General features: G+C 42.9%; 1 protein-coding gene across 1 annotated transcript in view; it reads right to left on the bottom strand.

Annotated features, from left to right (window-relative positions):
• LOC145411044 (putative glutamate receptor) overlaps positions 1-4,623 on the bottom strand; it is a 31,305-nt gene extending 26,682 nt beyond the window's left edge. Inside the window, exon 1 of the mRNA XM_080281106.1 lies at positions 4,480-4,623. Within this exon, the coding sequence (XP_080137232.1) occupies positions 4,480-4,623 (144 nt within the window). The remainder of the gene's footprint in view (positions 1-4,479) is intronic.
• Between the last annotated feature and the right edge of the window lie 18,728 nt (positions 4,624-23,351).

The following is a 23,351-nucleotide window of genomic DNA, read 5'->3' as shown; positions in this document are numbered from 1 at the left end:
TTAACCGTTACTCCCAGTCTTTCATTTATGTAACAGGTCAACTCTGGAACTGTCTCCCTCTGTCTGTATTTCCTGCTGCATGTAATCTCCAGTCTTTCAAACGCAGTGTGTCCAGGCATCTCAAAATGATCGGATCTTGAATTTGGCTCTCTATTGTGTTTTGTTTTTCGCTTGGAGGGAACTGTTATTGCAGGCTCATGGCCTTTGGTTGCTTCTTCCTCGCATAAAAAAAAAACTCCAGTTCTCCTTCGCACTTCATTTCGCACTCGATCCATATGCGTCACTCTTCACATACTACTCAGACACCTGATCTACATTACATTCAAACTTTTCTTCTCTGCTACACCCATATTCCATGTTTCAGCCCCATATAACGCAGTTGGTACCACAACACCCTCATACAGCCTCCTCTTTACATCCATTCTAAGCTAACGACATCTAAACACTTTTTTCATTCCTCCCAGCACCTTACCTACTTCATTCATTCTAAACTTCACTTCTGCATCTATTCTTCCATCCACAGCAACATGTGACCCTAAATATTTAAAACACTCTACCTCCTCAAGCAACTCACCATTCAAAACTATATTCATCCCCCTACCATCTACCAACCTCGTACACTTCATCACTTTACTCTTATTCTCATTTACTTTAAATTTCCTCCTTTCACACACCCTTCCAAACTCCTCTACCAACTGTCTCAATCTCTCCTCTGAATCAGCCACCAGTGCAGTATCATCTGCAAACAGCAGCGGCTTCAGATTCCACACTCCACCTTCAACATTCACCAGACTCAGACCTCCACCTAAAACTCTTGCATTCACCTCCCTTACAACACCATCCATATAAATATTAAACAACCAAGGCGACATCACACATCCCTGTCGCAGCATTACCCTCACGGGAAACCAATCACTCACAGCACTTCGCACTCTTACACACGCTCTACTATTTGCATAAAAAGTTTTCATCCCTTTTGGTAACCTACCACCAAGTCCATACAATCTTAAAACAGTTCACAAACCCTCCCTATCAATTCTGTTATACGCTTTCTCTAAATCCATGAATGCCCAAAACACATCCTTGCCTTTCGCTAAATACTTTTCACACACTTGTCTCACAGCGAACACCTGATCCACGCATCCCCTCCCTCTCCTAAAGCCACACTACTCATCACCAATCACTCCCTCTGTACCCTTTCTAACTCTCATAATTAACACTCTACCATACATCTTACCTACAACACTCAACAGACTTATACCGCTAAAGCTAGCACATTCATACTTATCACCCTTGCCTTTATACAACGGGACCACACAAGCACTTGCCCAGTCAATTGGCACCATACCTTTCACAAAGCACACATTCAACATTCTTAGTAACCAGTCAACAATTGTCACTCCACCATCCTTCAGGCATTCCACAGCACACCCATCCATACCTGCAGCTTTCCCTGTTTTCATCTCCTTTACTGCCTTCTCCACTTCCTCCTTCGTGATCAAAGAATCATTCAACTCTCCCAACACATTTATTCATTGCACCCTTCCATCCACCACAATCTCAGCCACCCTTTCCTCCTCTACATTTAACAATCTTTCAAAATACTCTGCCCATCTCTTCCTTACTGCATCCATCTCAATTAACATCCTTCCATCCTCTGCTTTTACTCGCTCTTCCTTCCCAGACTCTCCCTTTTGCACCCTTTTCACCTCCTTCCAGAACATTTTCTTATTCTGTTGAAAATTCTGTCAGTCGCCTATCCCACCTTTCATCTGCTGGCACTTTAGCATCATGTACAGCCCTTCTCGCCCTATTCCTCTTTTCCTTATACCTCCCATATGACACCTCATCCTTCCTCTGCAGCCACACTTCATATGCACGTCTCTTCTCAGCCACATCCATACTTACTTCCTCGCACCACCATTCACTTCCTTTTCTTACACTACCACCCACACGTCTCACACCACACACCTCTTCTGCATGCCCCATCATAGCACTCTTAAACAACTGTCATTTCTCCTCCACACTGCCATTTTCATGATCTTTCACTGCGTTCCACTCATCTTTCAATTTCTCCTGATACTCTGTCATTTTCTCTCTTTTTATCCAACTCACTCACTTCCAAAACCTCCCTGCCACACCTAACCCTCCTAGCTCTCACCCATCTCTTACCTACTCTTAACTTTACCTCCACCAGGTAGTGGTCAGATATACCTCCACCCTCCCCTCTCAGAACTCTCACATCCAACAATCTTCCTATTACATTCCTAGACACAACCACATAGTCCATCAATGCTTTATCCACACCCATTCCACCCTCCTGTCTCACCCATGTATATTTATAAATATCTTTCTTCTCGAACAGCGTATTCCCAATCACCATCTCTTGCTCAACACACATCCCTATCGTTTGTTCCCCATTTTTATTTCTTCCAGGCACACCATGCATACCAACTACACCTTCAACTGCTACATTTCCCACTCTAGCATTCAGATTTCCCATCATTACCACATTCACATTCGCTCCAAAACTCTGCAGACACTCATCAACATAATTCCAGAAAGACTCCCTCTCTTCTTCATCCCTTTCACTACCAGGCCCATATGCACTCACAAACACTCACAATTCACGTTCAAATTTCGCTTTCACCTACATCAGTCTCAACGACACCTTCCATTCAATCACACACTGCTGTACTTCCGGACTCACTAACAAGGCAACACCTTCTCTTGCCCTTCCTCCATCAACACCTGACAATCTTCCATTCATACTTCGAAACATAGACTCACCCTTTCCTTTCATCTTCGTTTCACTCAAAGCTAACACAGCCAACGTTCTTCTCACATACATTCGCCCAATCTCCTCCCTTTTAGCCTCAATCGTACTACATCCACGCACAATCTTCAGGGTACGGGGATAACTCAATCTCCCATCCCTTTCTCTGGCCTGTCTCTTTTTAGGAACTAAAAAACAGAGGAGGGGGTCCCTAGTTCCCTCACCCTGCCCCTTTTAGTCGCCTTTTACGACACACAGGGAATACAGTGGCAATATTCTTCCTAACACAACTTGGCCGCAGAGTAGTAGTACCACCCTATAGTGCGGCCAGATTGTGTCCCCCCCGCCACAGGGGGGGAATACTCTCACTGTTGATGTATTCTAATATTTCTCTTCTTCATTTGCGATAGCATTATAATATATACACAGTAAGCTCACACAGTGTGTGAGAGATTGGGCGGTCCACGACCTCGCACATTGTGAATTCGAGCTGTGAATACATAATCTATGGGAAAAATTACATATGGGCGGTACCCTCTCATACCTGGACATTTTTTGGCCCGTAGAGATATAATAAAGGTTAAATTTTTCAGATATTGTACTACAGATATAGCTACAATAAAAATAATATGGGTAGTCACCTTAAGAACAGTAGACAACAGGCCTGATGGACTTAAATAACAGGGGTTCCGAAGCGCGGCAACACTTATTGCGTCGCACCCCCTGTTGCACCTCCCACCGCACTAACACTTCCCTCCACAAACTCCTCTTGAGCACCTTCCCCAGGAGCCTCGAAGTCACTCACTTCGGCCATAACCCCCTCAAAGTCCAATGCTGACACTTCTGACATTGCATCCTCTTCATCCTCAACAGGAACAGGAGCGGACGATGTAGCTGGTTCCTCAATTTCACTAACTTGAGCCTGCTGTGTTTAACTTGTTATGAGCATCTGTGTTCTTCTGTTTATTTCTTGCCTGTGCCTGTCTGTGTAGAAACGGAAGAGTTTGTTGATACCAACCAGAACTTCCTCCTTTCTTAGGCTGCTCACTTCCTGTTCCTTCGCCTCTTCCTTGAGCTTATCCACGGCTTATTCTTGACATACACAGCTCAGTCCTGCCCTCCATCACACTAGGCTGCTCAACTTGATTCTGCCTGGCGTCGGGCTCTGCGTCAGCCTCGTCTATCCATTGCAGCACTTCCTCGGGAGGCTGTTCCTCATGAGCAGCGTGCACTTCTCGTATGTCCACCAATGTTTCGTCCTCGACACCTGGTACAGCTTGTGCTGCTGTCAGTGTTGCTGCCTCAGCCTCGGCCAATGACTGAATGGCCGTCTCTTGGGTCGTGCATAAGTGAGGCATGAGCATTCGCCATGCATGGTTCACTGTTGCAGGTGTAATCTGGTGCCAGGCCTGTAGGAGAAATTCAACTGCGTCCTTCACTGTAAAATGACACCAAAATGCATCAACAGTCATGGCACCTGTGGCTGGTCAGGATACAGATGCTGGCGGAGATGGAACGGGAGCAGGTGCCTCATCGAGGTCTTCGTCGTGATCTTCTTGTAGGGCATGAAGCTCCTCTTGTGTGTCGATTTTCCTGCATAGGTAGTCGTACACTTGCTTATGGTGGAAGTGCTTCACAGTGGTGATCAGTTCTTGATCCAGTGGCTACACTAGTGACGTTGTGCGGGGCGGCAGAAACACAACATGACAATCCTTGTGCAGATCTTCTAAGTACGGAGAGTGATTTGGTGCACTGTCAAGCACAAGGAGCATCTTGAATGGAATACCCAGTTCCCGACACTTGGTCCTGGCATCGGGGACGCAGTGCCTCATTAACCAGTCTGCCATAATGTTCCTGGTCATCCAACTATTTGCAGACTTGTACCAGTACATGCCACTTGCATCCATGTTCGTGAGGTTTTTGTAGCACCTTGGGTGTGAAGCTGTGTGTACAACAACTGGCCTCATCTTGTGGCTCCCAGACAAGTTTACAGTGAACTTTACTGTCATCTTACGCTTCTGGAGCTTGCGACCAGGGGCTTGTTTCTGTCTTTTAGCGACGTAAGTTGATTTGGGCATAGCTTTGTAGTATAACGGCATTTCATCGACGTTGTAGATCTGGTCCTTGGTGTACTGTCCCTCTTCAAGAAGCGCTCTAAATATTGCAGGATAGTCTCTCGTGGCCAGCTCGTCGGCAGAGGCACATTCACCAGACACTTTGACTTGATGGAGCTCCTTGTGCTTAAGAAAACGGTCCAGCCATCCAACTGATGCCTTGAAAGGTTTGTCCACATTTAACTTGCGAGATGCTGCCTTGTAAAAGAGCTGGGCTTGGTTCTGAATAAATCTGCCATTCAATAGAACACCTTCCTTCTCCTTCCTCATTATGAAGGTGGCAAGATACCGTTCCATTAGTATCATCACACGATTTCCCACCCGTGAAAGGCCGTCTAGGTCAGAGGCACCATATGTCTTCATTAGAGCCCTTATGGCATCACGGTTCTTCCACACTGTTCTCACTGTTGATTCAGCCAGTCCCAGGACTTTCCTGATGGCAGTGTTTCCTTGACCCTCCTCCTTCATCTTGATGATCTCTAACTTGGTGGCGTGCGTTAGAAGTTTCTTAACTCTCGGGGTTGGAGCCATGGTGCGGCGAAGTACAGGCCAGGATGGAGCAGCAAAAAAAACGCCACACGTTGTACACAACAGGTTAGCTGTAGAGAGCAGATCCACACTGTGCACAAGCCAGGACAGTTATGGCGCGCCTGCTGCCTTGTACCCCAAGCTGCACAGTAGAATGCCCGAGAATTTCTGCGTATTAGCATGATGACACGTGACACGTTGTGTGAGGGGTGGTCGCGTACTTATAGAAAATGGCATTTTTGAGCCACTCCTTGCCTCTACCTCGCGTTCTGTGAAATAAACTCACACATTCAAGGTTTTTGGTTATGATTTTTGGTCACTCGTGCACAATGCGAATCACACACTGTGATGATGCGCACTGTGCGAGCCTACTGTATGTATATATATATATATATATAAACTTCAGGTGGCAAAAAAGTGCTGTTAATGCTAACTTTGCTTAATCCCCTCAGTCGGTGGTTTTACAAGACTGATGTTTACTCAGCACGTTTTTCTTTTCTTTTTTTTCTCTGTCCCTCTCTATATCGAAAATTAGACGGTTCTCAAGCAGTTATAGCTCTTAAACTACGTCATACAGAACTTCCAGCTAATTATCAGAAATCAGCTGTCCTTCATCTCTCCATTGCATGTATCCCCTGGGCTCTAGGTCGAGGCACTGAGGAGATAGGTGACAATGAATGGAAGGAATTTTCAGGGTCCTGGAAGGCTCTGTGCAGAGGCTTGGCTGAGTCTGCAGTTACAGCACACAGACTGCACACTTGCTTGGTCCAGACGGGGATTCCCTGCTTCCACGCGCTCATACTCGCACCTGCCCCACTGAACTGCCACTCCTATCCACTGCTTTCTGCCAGTATTGCATGAATGAATTATCACATTTTTTGTATGTGTGGCAAAGAGAAAAAAAATTCCATAGATTATTATACATTACTTGCCGCAAAAGACCAATTCTACTCTCCTGCGAGTACATTTTCTGTATTATGTAACATCTCTTTAGTTATCCCTGAGAACTTTTCATTTTCGTTTTCTTCATTTTGTAAAACATTATTTTTAGCCAATTTCTTACTTCACAACAGACACAAAAAATATTAAAATTGCTGGTTAAAGTAACACTTAGTTTTCCTTATCTTCTTTAGCAAGTATTTGTTTGTTTTTGATAAATGTCCATTTTATGTTCAACAGCAGAAGGACAAAACCAGTTCAACTGCTGTTACTCCAGTTTGTTTTCTGTATTTTTTACTATTTTCATGATGGTTAACAATTGTTTTCTGTTGACATTTTCCCCTTGTTGTTGTCAAATTCCTTATGCCTCAACGAATTTTGTAATGGCTGACATGCTAAAACGTACCAGAATCTAGGTTAGTTTAGGTTAAACTGGTTGGTTAGGTTAGGTTAAATTGGTATGTTAGGGTAGGTTAAATTGATAGGTTAGGTTAAATTAAATGGTTAGGTTAGGGTAGGCAAAAATTTTCAGGTTAGGAACAGGTACTAAAAGGTGCTTAAAGTGTATGTTTACCTTTTTTTCCCCTGTAGTCTTACTTCTATCTATCTATCTGTTGCCAGACGCCTCAATCCCGTTTGGGGTGGCCACAAACAAATCGCCTCCAAGTCGCCCTGTCCCCCGCCATTTCACTGCCCTGCTCCCAACTCACACCCCCCTTTCTCATATACCTCTCCATCCCATCCCTCCATCTCATCCTCGGCCTCCCCCTCCCTCTTCCCCTCTCCACCTCACTCACATACACTCTCTTCGTCAGTCTTTCACCCTCCATTCTCTCCACATGGCCAAACCACCTCAGTGTGTTCCTCATAACGCTTCCTATCACATCCACATCCACACCACAACGCTCCTTTATATCCTCATTCGTTAGCCTGTCTCTCCATGTGACTCCACAGGCTCCTCTTAAATAACTCATTTCACTTACTTCACTAATGAATATTAGCCCTAACTTTCGGAAACACTTATTATTTTTTTTTTTTACTATATTCTAGATCGCTCATTTAGCAAATTTACAACAGGCTTATGGAAAATATATGAATGAACACTGATCCATAATTTTTCTTATCTTTTACAGCTTATCTATATGTATATTTTTCTAGTCTTAATTCACTAAATAAGTATCAGTCATTACTTTCATTAATAATTAGTCTTCTCTGAAATTTTCTATAATTTTCTATACCACTTTTATTTTTTTGTACAAATTTATGCTCTTTTTATTACATGCTTCTCCGCACATCCATGAAGTATTCATCTGGGGCGATGTGGATGGTGGTGAGAGTGGTGAGGTGTAGGTTGTCGCGAGAGTGTTTTAACCCGTCACGTCCCGACTGATTTTCCACCACTGACTCCCCCCAGTCCCGAACAATTTTGGAAAAATTTTTTTTTGGCTCAAACCTCCACTTTTGGTGAGAAACATTGAAAATTCATAGAGAAATCGCTCACCTGAGGTTTTAAATACTCGATACAGCTAGCAGTACTCCTTACCTTACTGGGTTTTCTATCAGGCTGACTCCAAAGAAAACGAGTTCAGTGGGAGGGTAACTATTCCACACCACTCATAAACGGTATTTATTTATTTATTTGGTACGAATTTATATGTAGTACGAAAGTATTTTGTTTTTCAAACAGTAATATAGGCAATATAAGCATTGTTTCGCTCACTAACACATCAAAATACCTGACCCTTTTTGGCAACATTACCTGATCATCATTTCTGACTGTTTCTTCCTCTAATGCTATGTAAACTTTGTCCTCCACATTATCATCGACTGGGGAATCACTCTGGCCCTAAATGCCTTTATTGGCCAGGTCACTGGTAACATGTGAATTGCCGAGACAATAACGTGCAGGGTTGGAGGTCATGAGGGGTAAGGCATTGTCCCTGCCTGGCATCTTGTAGAGGAATAAAGGAAGGTGTCCCATGTACATGTACCAAAAATCACGCGCGAAGATTGAAAATTGTGCAAATTATGAACCTTGCAATAGCGCAACATACCAGTATGTCGATGGGTCTAGCTGTGACAATACGTTGCAACATACCCATACGTCGACGGGATGCTTTGGGTTAAAGGAAGTGGGGACTGCAAGAGGTGGCCAACACACATCATTTTACACTCTATGTAGTAACTCCCACTCTCAAACATAGTCTCTCCACTCAGTAATGATGGCACTGTGTTCTCCAAAACTCTCCCAATCGAACTATCATTCAACAACTTCCATACACGAGTGGAGGCAAAGCTGGGGCAAAGTTCGCAGAGGCCACGCGGATGCTCATGGTGGCAAGCAAATCAGACTATGTAGGTTCTGAGAATATCGCTCCTTCCCCTCCTGATGCCAGTGAAAGACTGGCAGTGTGGCTCAGCCATGTCCTATGTTCCTACAACACACACTGGGCACCATACAAAATGTAAGGGAATTTAAACACTGGAGGGAAATGCAAGTGCCAATTGCCATCATCCAAGCTGCCCTTACCACCTGTATCATGACAGCCATTGGCGTCATCTGAGCTTCAGGAGTTAACCTCTTCCAAAATTTTCGATAGTTAAATAAAACAGAACAATCTAAACAAATTCTGGGTGGTAGTATAGTAAAAATGAGTAAAACTATCTCCATTTAGCAAGAATAAAGCAAAATAAATGATGGTAAAGTTTAGGTATTATGAGATATACATCACCTCCTTCCAACTGCTCGATGGTAATATATGGAGGGTAAAATTAAGTGCTTGGCCGAGGTAAACCAACTGACTGTAGTCCATGCCAGAGTGTCTCACGTTGCCATCCACCCTTGACGTAATCCAGTATGGCTCAAAGGGCAAGGCAGTGGCATTCATTCTCATTCCATGAAAACTGAAAGGAATATACCTCATACACTGTTCAGCTATAATTATATTCTTTTGTATAATTCTGATTATTGCCATACTGTTTTTGTCAGCAGGACACACACACACACACACACACACACACACACACACACACACACACACACACACACACACACACACACACAATAGTGGGTAGCCGTACACTACTTTTCAGTCGTTGATGTACCATACAAGGATTACAAAAAGGACTGAGCTCCTGGAAGTCGAGAGAGAGAGAGAGAGAACCTTAGGCACAGGTGATGCTGCTAACCATTTTCGCTGAAGGGTTTCATGAAAACTACATCCAACCCCGCCAGTTCTAAAAGTTTTCCCAGATCTGGATAAAATCTTTTAGAATATCTTTTAAAATGTGTCGTCTAGGTGAAAAATGTTAAACTCCCTTCTCTAAGTGGCCAGGGCAAAGCAAGTCTTTAACAGAAAACACTGCTTACAGTTTTTTCATTCCCATTTCATGTCAAAAGTAGATGATTAAAATAGTCAGGAACAGCCTAACCTTCGAAAAGATAGAAGTCAATTGAAACGATTATAAATTAGCCTACACTGGACGAGGTAAGCTGCCAAGTAAATGACCCTCCAACCAAATATGGCTAGATGTTTTAGTGAAATCAAGCTTATGCCTTCCACCTGAGATTCCAGGAAGAACCTCAGAATCTCAGGCGACATGATTTCACCATTCGCTTTAAGTTATTTATGTATGACCACACCATCATAACTTACGAGTAAAAACTCATATGGAAGGCTGCAGTCTGAAGTGACTCATCTTAACCCATAGAATGCGACAACTTTTCAACCCACTTTGCTGGTGCAGCAAATGTAGGAAAAATAAGGTGTTTTCACTAGCTATTTGACCTCCTTATACTTAACTAACCATGTTCAAATTATCGTCACTAAAACTTCCATCTTGACACCTACCTTTCAAAGAAACTGAAGGTCCATAGGTGGTCCAGGTTCAGAGGGAGAACACGTTGAAAAGGTTTAGGGTACACAGAGGGAAGGTGGTTTAGGAATAGTAAGGGCAGGGTACGAATGGCACGACAAAATAAGATAGAGGGAAGGGTAGGGAGAGGCAGGGAAGAATAAGGAGGGGAAGGGTAGGGTAAGGAGAGGTAGGTAAGGCCAATGAGTGGTAAGGTAGGATGAAGAAAGGCAGGGTAGGGTAGTAAAAGTCTGGGCAGAATAGGGAGATGCCTGAGAAGATAAGAAGAGGAAAGGCAGGGTAGCGTAAGGAGGGAGGTGTTAGGGTAAGGAAAGACAGGGTAGGGCAAGGAGAGGCAGTGTAGGATAAAGAGAGGCAAGGTAAGGTAGGAGGTGTATGGCAGGGATAGATGGGATAGGGTTAGTTGGGTCAGGGTAGGGGTACGCAGATGCAGAACAGAGCAGGGAGGAGCGGAGTCACATGCTCCAGCTTTAGTTTTTTTCCTCTCTTCACTTCACATCCACCCATATCGAGTCATTGTTAGAGGTGTCAGTGGGTTGTAGTGGTGCCACTTACAGGTCGGTGCATTGCCATTCGCTGGGCGTGTGATAAAGGGTGGTAAATGATTGAAACTAGGCAAAGTCATGACACTTTGGTGACCAGTGGATGAATGAATGATGCTGGTGTGGGAGGCTGGGGCGACCCGTGTGACTCACTCATCAAGTATAGTCAAGACTTAGGAGGAATTTACAGTAGTGACTGTGTAAAATTAAAATATTTCTGCGAGCTTCAACAAGGACCGTTGCATTCACCTTCACAGTCCATTTGGAAGGACTCTTGCACCCAAAATGATTAAACGAAAATATTTCACTTCAATCATTATGAAAAATGAGCAGCATTGTATTTCTGATTAATTTCCATGTCAGTCAACCCTCCCAGCCCTTCAAGCAACACTGGAGTCTGTCACCATTGCAATTTAAAGTGCAATTCAGTGATGACTAATCTCTCTCTCTCTCTCCCTCTCCCTCTCTCTCTCTTTGACACACACACACACACACACACACACACACACACACACACACACACACACACACACACACACACACACACACACACACATTCCATCAAAACTCTTAAGGCGAGACTATCCGTACTTAATGCCTACCTGTTGAATTGTTCCTCACGTTACACATGCTACCTTTTGCCTTTCCAGTGTATATGCAGAGTGTCCCAGATTTTTCTAGAACTTTTTGAGAAAAAATGTTTCATGCATTTCCAGATATGAAATAGGTAGCAAGTAAAAGGCTATTTAAACCCATTTCCATCCTTAGTTCCCAACTTGTATATGTGATTTTTTGCATGGCTTATAACTTCTATTAGTGGCTATATTAATATTTTGCTAATTTGGGTACTATGAATTAAGTGCTGAAATGTGTTAAACTGTAGGTAGACTACCGGCTATGTAATTTAATGTCGTGACCTTTTTTTAACAATTCAAGAAAATTGTACAACATTCCATACAGTCCAAATAGTGTTAAAACATAGCAAGGAATTTGGGAAGATGGTTAGTCTGTTCTCACATATTGCTGCTACATTTCCCAAACCTTTAAATTTTTTTCATGGTAAAGGTGACAACGACCTCCACAAATACAGAGAATGTTTACATCACGAACTTCTGGAATTTGTCAGGAAATAAGCTGAGTGACTTCAGGTGGAGGAATCCTAGGGTGGGAGTCCAGGAGGCCACCTGCACCATCTGGGAACCGGTAGGGGTGTAGGGCAGGTGTGCATACAAGTCGTATCTGCAAGGTAGAAATAAATATTGCATAGTGGAAAATGAACAGATAAATTAGCTTCATGTGCTGTATGTGCTGATATGGGAAATAAATATGTAATCTCTGCTGTCATGCTTTACCAAACAATATTGCCATTATTGATATACTGCATATAGTTTCAGGTACTAAGATATATGCACCATGCATTCAGCATCATATACACCCATTAAATAAATTATCGGCACTCTTTTAACATGAACAAATTTGACACTGGACAAGAGATCTGAAAATAAGCCATGAGGTAAATGTACCCTGGTTGGTACCCCCGATCTGTTGAGCCTTAGGTCTATATTCATAGTTGTATCGGAAGCTTCGTAGCACCGCTTACAAAGTAAACTGTTTTGCATATTAGTTTTCTTGCCTTTTATGTTACTCGGAAAGTTTGAGTATCAACATAGTTTTCAAAAAAATATAAACGTGGATGCTGATGTGTAATGTACAGAATAATCCACTACCTAAGAAGTGTTACGAAAGATCCTGAAACCATTTTGAATATGAGCACAGCTCATTTGATGCTCAGTTTATCCAAATTGAAGCAGTTTCGTAGGCAACACTTTCCTCACATTATATGCAAATCGAGAAGCGTCTGAGGTGAACCCCAATTATATAATAAACGAACATGCCCACTGATCACCCCCTCTGTGAAGTTATCATGTTCGTCATGTTGGTGATATTAGATTCTCATTTTCATTCTCAATGCACCACTAATTTCACGTGTCATTGATATGATTAATGTATAGCAATATTATCAGTAAAGTGACCTGTTTGAGCGCGTGACGAGCGTGCGAGCGTTTTTACAAACACCTATCATAATCTCATCTTGGTGAAAACTTTCAGCATATCTAATGAGGCAGTTGATCAATGATAGTAGAATAATTCAGCTAAAATATTCACTTTCCCACGTTTTTCACACACACACACACACGCACACACACACACACACACACACACACACACACACACACACACACACACACACACACGTGCAACCAATGTTATGAAAACTAAAAAACGACTCATACCTCGCTTGTGTCACTTTCATCATGCTACAAATTGATATCACAGTGAAGCATGTCATATGAAGCCCTTGGTACATTCCCTTGGAAAGCTGGGATTTCAAGGTGTTTCTTTAGTCTCATGAGTAAATATATAGCTAAAAACAAAATTTATTGAATGTACCCACTACCTGCTGAAAGAATCCCTTCCTTATCTCACAGAGTAGAAAAGTTATAAGCGTCTGAAAATTATTGCAGTCGGGCGGTGTCGTGTCGGGCCAGGCCAGGTTGTGTCGGACTCCTCATTTCTCAGCTGGATGTAAAGTAAACATTGCTTTGCCATGCGTGCTTGCTTTGCTCATAACAATACATACTGTGTATATACTGCTGAGAAACGAGATTTGCTGGAAGTTTCTCAGTGTTTCTCATATTTTACCCTTACATGTCAGAGTTGCCAGTTAGCCTGCAATTTATGAGCTGAGGTATTTGTAAGTTGTACATTAATTTTTGTGTTCTTTTTCTCTATAAAGTTTTATTTATGTGATTGTTTGTTAAATTATGTAATTTTACCTTAGTTTGTATACTAAATAATTTTAAGTGTTATGAAGTGTAAGAAAACTCTTGGATATTTTGGATGCCTCCAAGTTGGTAACTGTTGTAATTGTAGCTCCCTCGAGAATGCACGAGAAATTGGAGAATTACTGGCTCACTCAACACAAGAAGCTTATAAGGGATGGGGAGGAGACTAAAGCAGTTTCAGTTCAATTTGAGTTTAGTTCAGTGTTAGTTCAATGTATTTTTTTTTTTAAATGTGTCCGACTCTGGGCAAAGGCTTCAGGGCCTATATCTTGGGGGCAGTAGCCTATCCCAAGGCCCAGTAGTCCTCCTACACCTCCACATGTCACCACTTCGGCGCTAACACCTACCGTCCATATTGAATACATGCTAGGGCTGTCTCATACAGGACTGGTGTATTGGTATTAGCGAGGGTATTTTTACGACATGTCGGCGGGTCATCTGGTAGATCAAGAAAGTCTGCTTTTTATGAAATTCAAATCCTTAAACTGTCCCCTGCCCCAGCCAGGATTCGAACCTGGGTCCATCAGGACTGCAAGCCGCCTCTCTACCGATTCAGCCACCGCCGATACTTTTGAAAACAGTGAAGTGTGGTTGGCAAGCATTACGTGTACTGTAATTGCAGTCAGTGAAAATTGTATAGCTCCAGTAGGCTACTTGTGAAAACAGTGAAGTGAAGTTGGCAGGCATTAAGTGCAATTTTTTGGAAAATAAAGACAGTGAACTTAAGAAGCCAGTGTTTATATATGACGTCTGAGCTGATCTTGTGTACTGTACACCGAAAGGTTGACCTTAGGAAGAACAACTCACTGGGCAACATCCTTCCTTTACTGTACTACAGCTGTTGGAACCTGTGGCAGTGTGGGTCAGGGACTTAATAATAGTGTCAAGAGTGTGGGTCACTGGAAAGGTGCTACAGTGATTCAAATCTTCGACAAGGAGCAAGGGGGTGCGCAGACAAGGTCCCAAGCTGGGCAGGAGGAGGTTGTGTCATTGGCTGCAATTATGAAGCTATTACAAACACAAAGTGTACAATTAAAGGCACAGAATGAAGGACTACAGGCACAGAAGGAAGAACAGAAATAAATCAAAGAATTTTTGCAAGCACAGAATGAACAACTGGAGGCACAAAGTGAAGAACAGAAAGAGCTCAGGAACGAAATCAAAGAAAAGAATACTTCCCCAGTATTCCCTGCATGTCGTAAGAGGCGACTAAGAGGGACACTTTTATCTACATTCTTTTTGCTCTCTTTCTTTCCCTTGTACTTTGTCTGTCCAAACCCTCTGCATTTTACTTTCATTTAGTTAATTTCCTCTCTCCACTGTCTGGTTCCTGCGAGTCACTGGCATTGGCTCCAGGGTAAAATATTTTTCTGCCTAAAAAATCTTGAACTCTGGTGACGAAACAATGGCCCTCAGTTCCGTGCAGCCCTTAAGTGGGCAGGGGGTGCTGAGAATCCCACGGTGTAAAAATAAGTTTATACATCCAAAAAGAACCTTAAGAATAGGAAACTGGAATGTTCGAACTCTCAATCAGGCTGGTAAAATGGAAGAGCTTATTTCAGTGTTCAAGGAATACAAGATAGATATTTGTGCTCTTACAGAAACGAGGTTGCTTGGAGTTGATAAAATGAATTTGGAAGATGGTATTATTATGTTGGCTTCTGCTAGGAGTCATGGAAATCATTACCATGGAGTAGGCTTACTGCTGAGTAGAGATGTTTGTAAGGCAGTATGTGAGTTTGAACCAATTAATGAGCGCTTGCTTTATGCTCGTTTAAAATCTGACCATGGTAATATCAGTATGGTTGTAGGGTACACTCCGACAAATGAGGCTGCTGATGAAATGAAGGATAAGTTTTATGAGAAGCTGCAGGATGTAGTGAATAGAGTGGCAAGACATGATGTGTTAGTTTGCATTGGTGATTTTAATGCGATTGCTGGCAGTAGTAGGGAGGGCTTTGAAGATTGTATGGGTAAGGAGGGTGTTGGTATAAGAAACGAAAATGGGGTGCGACTTGGAAGCTTTTGTTTGGTAAATGACCTTACACTTGGTGGAACTATCTTTGAGCATAGAAAAATACATAAGACTACTTGGATTTCACCATGTGGTAAATATTGTAACCAGATTGACCACATTGCAATTAGCAGAAGGCATAGGAGTTATTTGCAAGATGTTTGCGTAAGGAGGGGGGCAGATATAGGTAGTGATCATCAACTTGTTGTGTCAAAGATTAAAATAAAACTTAAGAGAAACGTTAATGGTAATTGTACACGAGGTAATAATTATGATTTTGATGAGCTGAGAAGTGATGAGAGCACGAGGAAAAAGTTTCGGTGGGAATGTAGGAACAGGTTTCTAGTCCTGCAGACTTTGATGGAATCTGAAGACAATGATATTAATCAAATGTGGAGAGAGGTAAAAGAGGTTTTGCATGAGAGTGCTAAGGTTACTATTAAGAAAAAGGGAAAATCGAGAAGGAAAAAGTGGATGTCAGATGAAACATGGAATACAATTCAGAAAAGGAAAGAGGCGAAGTTAAGAAGTGAAGAACAACATGTTGATGGCCAGGTGGTTGAAGTACTTAGAGCAAAGTACTGGAGTTTACATTCTGAAGTAAAAAGACTCGTTAGGCGTGATAAGAGGAGGCTATATGATGAAAAGGCAACAGAGACAGAAATTAAATTAAGTAAAAATGACGGTCAGAGCACAAGAGCAGCGTATCAGGCCATAAAGGAGTTAACTGGGACTGAAAAGAGAAGGAAGGAAATACCTGTACGAGATAGAAATGGTAATTTGATGACTAAAGATTTGGATATAAAAGGAAGGTGGAAAGAGCACTTTGAATCTGTTCTAAATAGACCAATCCCAGCTGAAGAGGACATTTTGCCAGCCGAGAGAGATTTGCAGATAGAAACAGGGGATATAACCTTGGAAGAGGTAGCAAAATCTATAAAGGAGTTAAAGAATTTTAAGGCCCCAGGAGAGGATGGAATATTCTCTGAAATGCTTAAGGTGGAAAATGACGAGTTGATGAATGCGTTTTTGAAACTTTTTAATGTGGCTTGGGATAATGGTGGAATTCCAGAAGAGTGGAAAAATGGAGTTATTATAAAAATACCAAAAAAGGGAGATTTAAGTGTGTGTGGCAATTGGAGGGGGATAACTTTGACACCTGTAGTTGCAAAAGTCTTTTCCAAAATCTTGTTTAACAGAATAGAGCCAGTAATTGATAAAATTTTAAGAGAAGAACAAGCGGGATTTAGAAAGGGTCGAGGTTGTAATGATCAGATTTTTATTATAAGGCATCTAATGCAACAAGCTAATGAGATGAAAATGCCACTTAGTATGTGTTTTGTGGATTTTGAAAAGGCGTTTGATAGTGTTTCACGTGAAGCTATATTGAAAATTATGAGATTCTATGGTATACCACAAAAGTTTGTAAATATTATTAGAAGCCTGCATGAAGGTACTTTTTGTAAGGTAATGGTGGGGGGTTCTTTGAGTGATCCATTTCAAGTTAGGTCAGGAGTGATTCAAGGAGGAGTTCTTTCACCACTGCTGTTTGTTTTGGTTATGGATTATGTTATGAAAAAGGTTGTAAGGAGAACAGGTGCAGGAATTAACTGGAAAGAAAATAAGAAGCTGATGGATTTGGACTATGCTGATGATATTGTACTGATTTGCGGAAGTATTTACGAGATGCAGAGGGTGCTTGATTGTCTGTTGGAGGAAGGAGAAAAAGTGGGATTGGTAATAGATTGTGGAAAGACTGAAATTATTAATATGAACGTGGCGAACCAAATAGATTGTGTAATTGGGAACAATGTGGTGAAGAATGAAGAAAACTTTAAATATCTGGGAACGATTGTATCATCAAATGGATCATGAAACAATGAAATTGAGGAGAGGATTAGACAGGCTTGGCGAGCTGTTGGAATGTTGAAATCTGTTTGGAATAATAATATGCTTTCGGTACACACTAAAGTGAAAATTTACAAATCCATGGTTAGACCAATTTTGATTTACGGGCATGAGTCATGGTACAGTACAATTGCAACAGATCAGAAAGTATTAGGATTTGAGAATAAAATACCGAGAAGGATTCTTGGGGTAAAGTGGCAAGACAGAGTTACAAATGCAAGAGTAAGGGATATTACGAGAGTGGAACCAGTTAATGACTATGTGAGACTGTCTCGCTGGAAGTGGCTGGGGCATATATACAGAAAAGAAGGTAGTTTAATACAGGATGTGCCAGAGTGGATTGCTAGAGGAAGAAGAGGTAGAGGTAGGCCGAGGGAAACCTGGTTGAGGACAATGAAAAAAGAAGCAGGAGAGGAGTGTTGGTGGGACCTGAAGGAGATGGGAAGAGACAAATATTGGTGGAGAGAGTTCATTGAGGCCCTCTGCATCCCGTGGGGTGCCACAGGAAATGATTGATTGATTGATTGACAAAGCAGACAGCTAGGGGCATTACAGGAACAACAGAGTGAGTTACAAATGAGGATTTATGGACAGCTATATGCCAACGCAAGATCGTGCTAGCAGAGTGAGAGAAGAGTTCTGGACAAATGTGGAAGTGTACATGGAAAAGTTTGGAAGGAATGAGAGAGTGTTTTTGATCGGTGATATGAATGGTAATGTAGGGAATGTGAAGGTGGATGGAATAGTTGGTCAGTGCGATAGATGAGAATGGCAATGCGTTAGTGGACATATGTGCTGGGAGGGGGTTGGTGATAGCCAATACCCTCTTCAGGCATAAAATGATCCACAGGTATACATGGCGAGTGATGAGAAGGGTGGGTGGTGAATTGAATGAAAGGAAGGCAATGATTGATTATGTGTGTGTGGATGAAAGGATGCGAAGATGTGTAATGGATGCAAGAGCTTATAGAGGTTGGGGGAGTGGACTTTCTGACCACTACTTGGTGGTGGCCAGAATTAGGATACAAGTAAGATGGAGGAATAGAAGAAGGAAAAGACGAGAGGAAGGAGTAGTTGCAAAGAGAGTGGAAAGGTTACAAGAGGATGAGAAAAAGGCAAAGTATAAGAGAGAAGCGGAGGAACGATTGGGCAAATATGAATTGGAGCAGATGGGGGACGTGGAAGGTGTGTGCAGGATATTTACTGAAGAAATATGTGCAGCATGTGATGTGGTGTGTGGGAGGAAGAGAAGACGGAGGGGGGTGCAAGGAACAGCGTGGTGGACTGAAGAAGTGAGACAGGCTGTGGCACAAAAGAAGAAAGCATACAATGAATGGATGAGAAATAGGGGCATGGAAGAAGTTGAGAGGAAGAAGAGAGAGTTATATGTAGAAAGAAAGAGAGAGGTGAAAAGATCAGTAAGAGAGAGTAAGAAGAGAGTGGATGAGGAATTTGGAAGGAATTTGAGTGTATAAGTGGAGGAACTGTAAGAAAATGTTCTGGAAAGAGGTGAAGAGAGTAAGGCAGGGTGGATGTGAGGTTAGGAGGGGAGTGAAAGATAAAAATGATAGATTACTAGTGGAGAAGGGAGAAAAAGTGAGCAGATGGAGAGAACACTTTAAGGAATTGCTGAACATACAGGATGGAAGTAATGCGAGTATAAGTGGCTGGGGAATGGCTGGGAGAAGGAGGGAGGTGAGAAGACAGGAAGAAATCAGTAGGATAGAAGTTGTGGAAGCAATGAAGAAAGTTAAATTGGGGAAAGCCCCAGGAATTGATGAAGTGTGTGGTGAAATGCTGAAGCATGGGGGAGAGATAGTAGTAGAATGGATGTGGAAAATGTGCAGATTGGCCTGGGAGGAAGGTAGAGTCCCAGAGGATTGGAAGTCAGGTATAATTATTCCTTTGTACAAAGGAAAAGGGAAAAAAGAAGTGTGGTAATCATAGGGGCATTTGTCTTCTTAGTATAATAGGAAAAGTGTATGGTAGGATACTTATTGACAGAGTTAGAGAAAGAACAGAGGAATTAGTTGGAGAAGAACAGGGTGGCTTTAGGAAAGGAAAAGATGTTGTGTAGATCAGATATTCATTCTTAGATCTTTAGTGGAAAAGTTTCTAGAGAAGGGAAAGAAGTTGTATGCGGCTTTCATGGATTTTGAGAAAGCATATGACAGGATGGATAGACAAGGATTGTGGAAAGTATTAAGAATATATGGAGTAGATGGAAAGTCTCCATGATTGTTCAATCTGTTCATGAATGGGGTAATAAAAGAGGTACAAGGTAGGGTAGTGGATATTGGAGTGGCCCTGGTGAGAGAGGATAGTGTTTCGAAACTCCCTCTACTGTTGTTTGCAGATGATACTGTGTTGTTGAGTGAAGACAAAGGGGAGCTGCAAGGCTTGGTGGATGAGTTTGAGAGAGTGTGTAAGAAACGGAATCTAAAGGTGAATGTAGGGAAGAGTAAAGTGATGGTCTTTGAGAGAGGTGAAGTCAGTGAATGTACAGCGAGGTTGGATGGTGAGGAATTGGAAAATGTGAGTACGTTTAAGTACTTGGGTAGTGTGATGAGTAAGGATGGAGGTTTGGAGGGTGAAGTGCTTGAAAGGGTACAGCAGGGAAGAAAGGTTGCTGGTTCTTTGAAAGCAGTGATAAGAAACAGGGAAGTGAGCATGGAAGTGAAAAAGTTACTACATGACAGTATTGTGATACCAACTCTAACGTATGGAAGTGAAGCTTGGACGTTGTTGGAAGGACACAAGTCAATAGTGAGAGCAGTGGATATGAGTTATTTAAGAGGAGCCTGTGGAGTCACATGGAGAGACAGGCTTACGAATGAGGATATAAAGGAGCGTTGTGGTGTGGATGTGGATGTGATAGGAAGTGTTATGAGGAACACATTGAGGTGGTTTGGCCATGTGGAGAGGATGGAGGGTGAAAGACTGACGAAGAGAGTGTATGTGAATGAGGTGGAGGGGGTAAGAGGGAGAGGGAGGCCGAGGATGAGATGGAGGGATGGGGTGGAGAGGTATATGAGAGAGGGGGGTGTGAGTTGGGAGCAGGGCAGTGAAATGGCGGGGGACAGGACGACGTGGAGGCGATTTGTTTGTGGCCACCCCAAACGGGATTGAGGCGTCTGGTAATAGATAGATAGATATATTCTTTCATGGGAGAAATGAAAGAAGAAGAATAACAGTTGAAGGAGGAAGTATATGCTGAGCTACAGCAGCAGAAGTGTAATGTAAGCAATAAGGTGATGGAATGCAGACAGCATGTGGACGACCAGATGAAGTATGTAGATGACCAGTTGAAGCATGTACATGGCCCACTGAAGATAATTTGTGAGAGAATTGAGGCTGTACAAAAATATTGCACTGCTGAGCCTCAGGTTAATGTACAGGGAGCTTAAGAAAGAAATAGAGAGTGTATGGCGGATCTTCATGAATCCCAAGGTAGCATTACAGGGTTCAATAATCAGAATGCAGAAGTTTTAAGTCCTAGACTTAATTATAATGCCTCAGTTTTTAGGTCCCAAACCAGTGATGTGCATGGCTATAATGGGACCCAATTAAAGAGAAACCTCAGGAATTTGATGGCAGTCTCTTTGGAAGCTTACTGAGTGCAGTTTGAGTTCCTTGCAGATCAGAATGGTTGAGATGATAGGCAAAGGGTAGTACAGCTTGCTACTAGCCTCATGGGCTGAGCAATGGAAATTTCTGGGCCAAATGACAGTAGAGGTGAGGAACAGTTATCAGTCCTTAGTAGAAGTACTGGAGTGCAGATATGGGACCATGTACCAGACTGGGGTTTAAAGGGTAAGATTCCAGAGTCGTGTATGAGATCAAGGCGAATCGCAGCAGCAGCTTGCTCATGACCTGGAGAGTATGGCATACAAGGCGTACCCTAGAGAAGCACCTAAACTGTTGGCTATTTTCCTTAGGGACCAATTCATCAATGCTCTTGATAATGCAAAGTTGAAGGTGCAAGTAAAACAGGCACACCCAAGAAGCATGCAAGAAACACTATTCAGGGCTCTAGAATTTGAGTCCTTAATCAGGTCCAGTACGTCCACTTTTCAAGCATGTCGTAGTGCAGGATTCAGGGCAAGAAAGGGGCAGGTACATGAAGCAGAAAAAATTTGTAGGAAATTGCTGGTACTGCAGTATGACAAGCCAGAACATGGGAAAGAGGACTGCTAGAAGTGGAAGAAGGAGCAAGTATGGAACAATGCAAGGAAACTCACGATTGCAACAAATGGGTGTTGGACATGTGGTGAGCTGGGACACTTCAGCTATGATTATCCACATGTCAAGGACGACAAGAAGAAGGCTGCAGAAGATCAGAAGGATGTGGGAAAATCAGTAAAGGCTGGTGACAAGAGGCAACAACCAGCCAGTTTTTCCCAAGATGCCCCACCACTAAGAAAATGCAAGAGAACCTTGATGGATTGTGTGCGAGAAAACGGAAGAACCGACGGAAAGTAGTGTAGTAGGAATGGGAATCTTAGCAAGAAATGTCACCGTACAGCAGTGACAGGGTTAGCTCAGATGAAGAAGACCGGAGGAGGATGCATATGGAGGATGCAGATTTACAGCCAATGCTAGAGTGACCGCAGTGGAGTACAGTACACCAATCTTAGGAAGAGGATTTCCAGATGCAACCCTGTGACAAGGAGCTACTGGAGTCAGTGGGACCTTCTTTTCAACAAAGGACTACTGGAGCGTCCGTGGGAGACACCCGATGGCCTCAGCAAGTATTGGCAAATGGTAGACACCCGATGGCCTCAGCAAGTATTGGCAAATGGTAGACACCCGATGGCCTCAGCAAGAATTGGCAAATGGTAGTTCTGAAAAAAGTGAGGTCTGGGTATTTGGATGAGTCTCATAACCAGATCACTAGTGGGCACCTGGGAGTGAAGAAAACTCTAAGTCAGCTGCGACAAAGATTCTAATGCACTGGCATGCAGCAGGATGTTGAAAATTGGTGTCGGGCCTGTGATGTATGCTGTGCCAAGAAGGAACCCAGGAAACATGGTTGCGCCCCTCTCCAGCTGTACCAAGTGGGTGCACCAATGGAAAGAGTTGTGGTGGACATTGCTGGATCTCAATCACTTACTGAAATAGGAAACCAGTATACTGTATGTGTGTTGCCATGGACTACTTCACAAAGTGGCCAGAAGCCTAAGCCATCCCCGATCAAGAGGCTGTGACCTGTTGCTCAGGTGTTGGTTGACCAGTTTTTCTGTCATTTTGAGATGGCACAAGAGCTACATTCAGACCTGGGTAGAACGAGTCTGCTGTGCTCCGTGAGTGCTGCAAGTTCCTGGGGATCAAGAACACCAAGACGACCCCACCAAAACCACAGTCAGGTGGGATGGTGGAGAAATTGAACTGGATCCTGGAACACGGACTGCCAAGTACTGCATACAAATGGAATGGGATCAGAAATTACCTGCATTGCTGATGGCATATCTGTCAGCACCCCATGAGTCTACTGGCTACAACCCTACAAAACTGATGCTGGGTCATGTGTTACGTTTATCTGTTGACTTGTTAATGGGAAGACCACCTGCAGACACCTCCAGCTATGCAAGGCATTTTCAGGAAAGGCTGGCTGAGGTACATCATCAAGTGCATGAAACTCAAAAGTTTTCAGACGAAGTGATGAAGTGCAAGTACGATGTCAAGGCATGTGAGGTGAGCTTCAAGGATGGTGACAAAGTTCAGTTATACAATCTCAACAGAAGAAGGGACAGTCTCCAAAGCTGCAGAGCCTGTGGAACGGGCCTTACACTGTGTTGGACAGCCTCT

This window comes from Coenobita brevimanus, chromosome 87, assembly GCF_032717465.1.
Source record: "Coenobita brevimanus isolate Jiangsu-jjx chromosome 87, ASM3271746v2, whole genome shotgun sequence".
Lineage (NCBI taxonomy): Eukaryota > Metazoa > Arthropoda > Malacostraca > Decapoda > Coenobitidae > Coenobita > Coenobita brevimanus.
The sequence above is the reverse complement of the archived record's forward strand: the minus strand, read 5'-3'. Positions and strand labels throughout refer to the sequence as shown.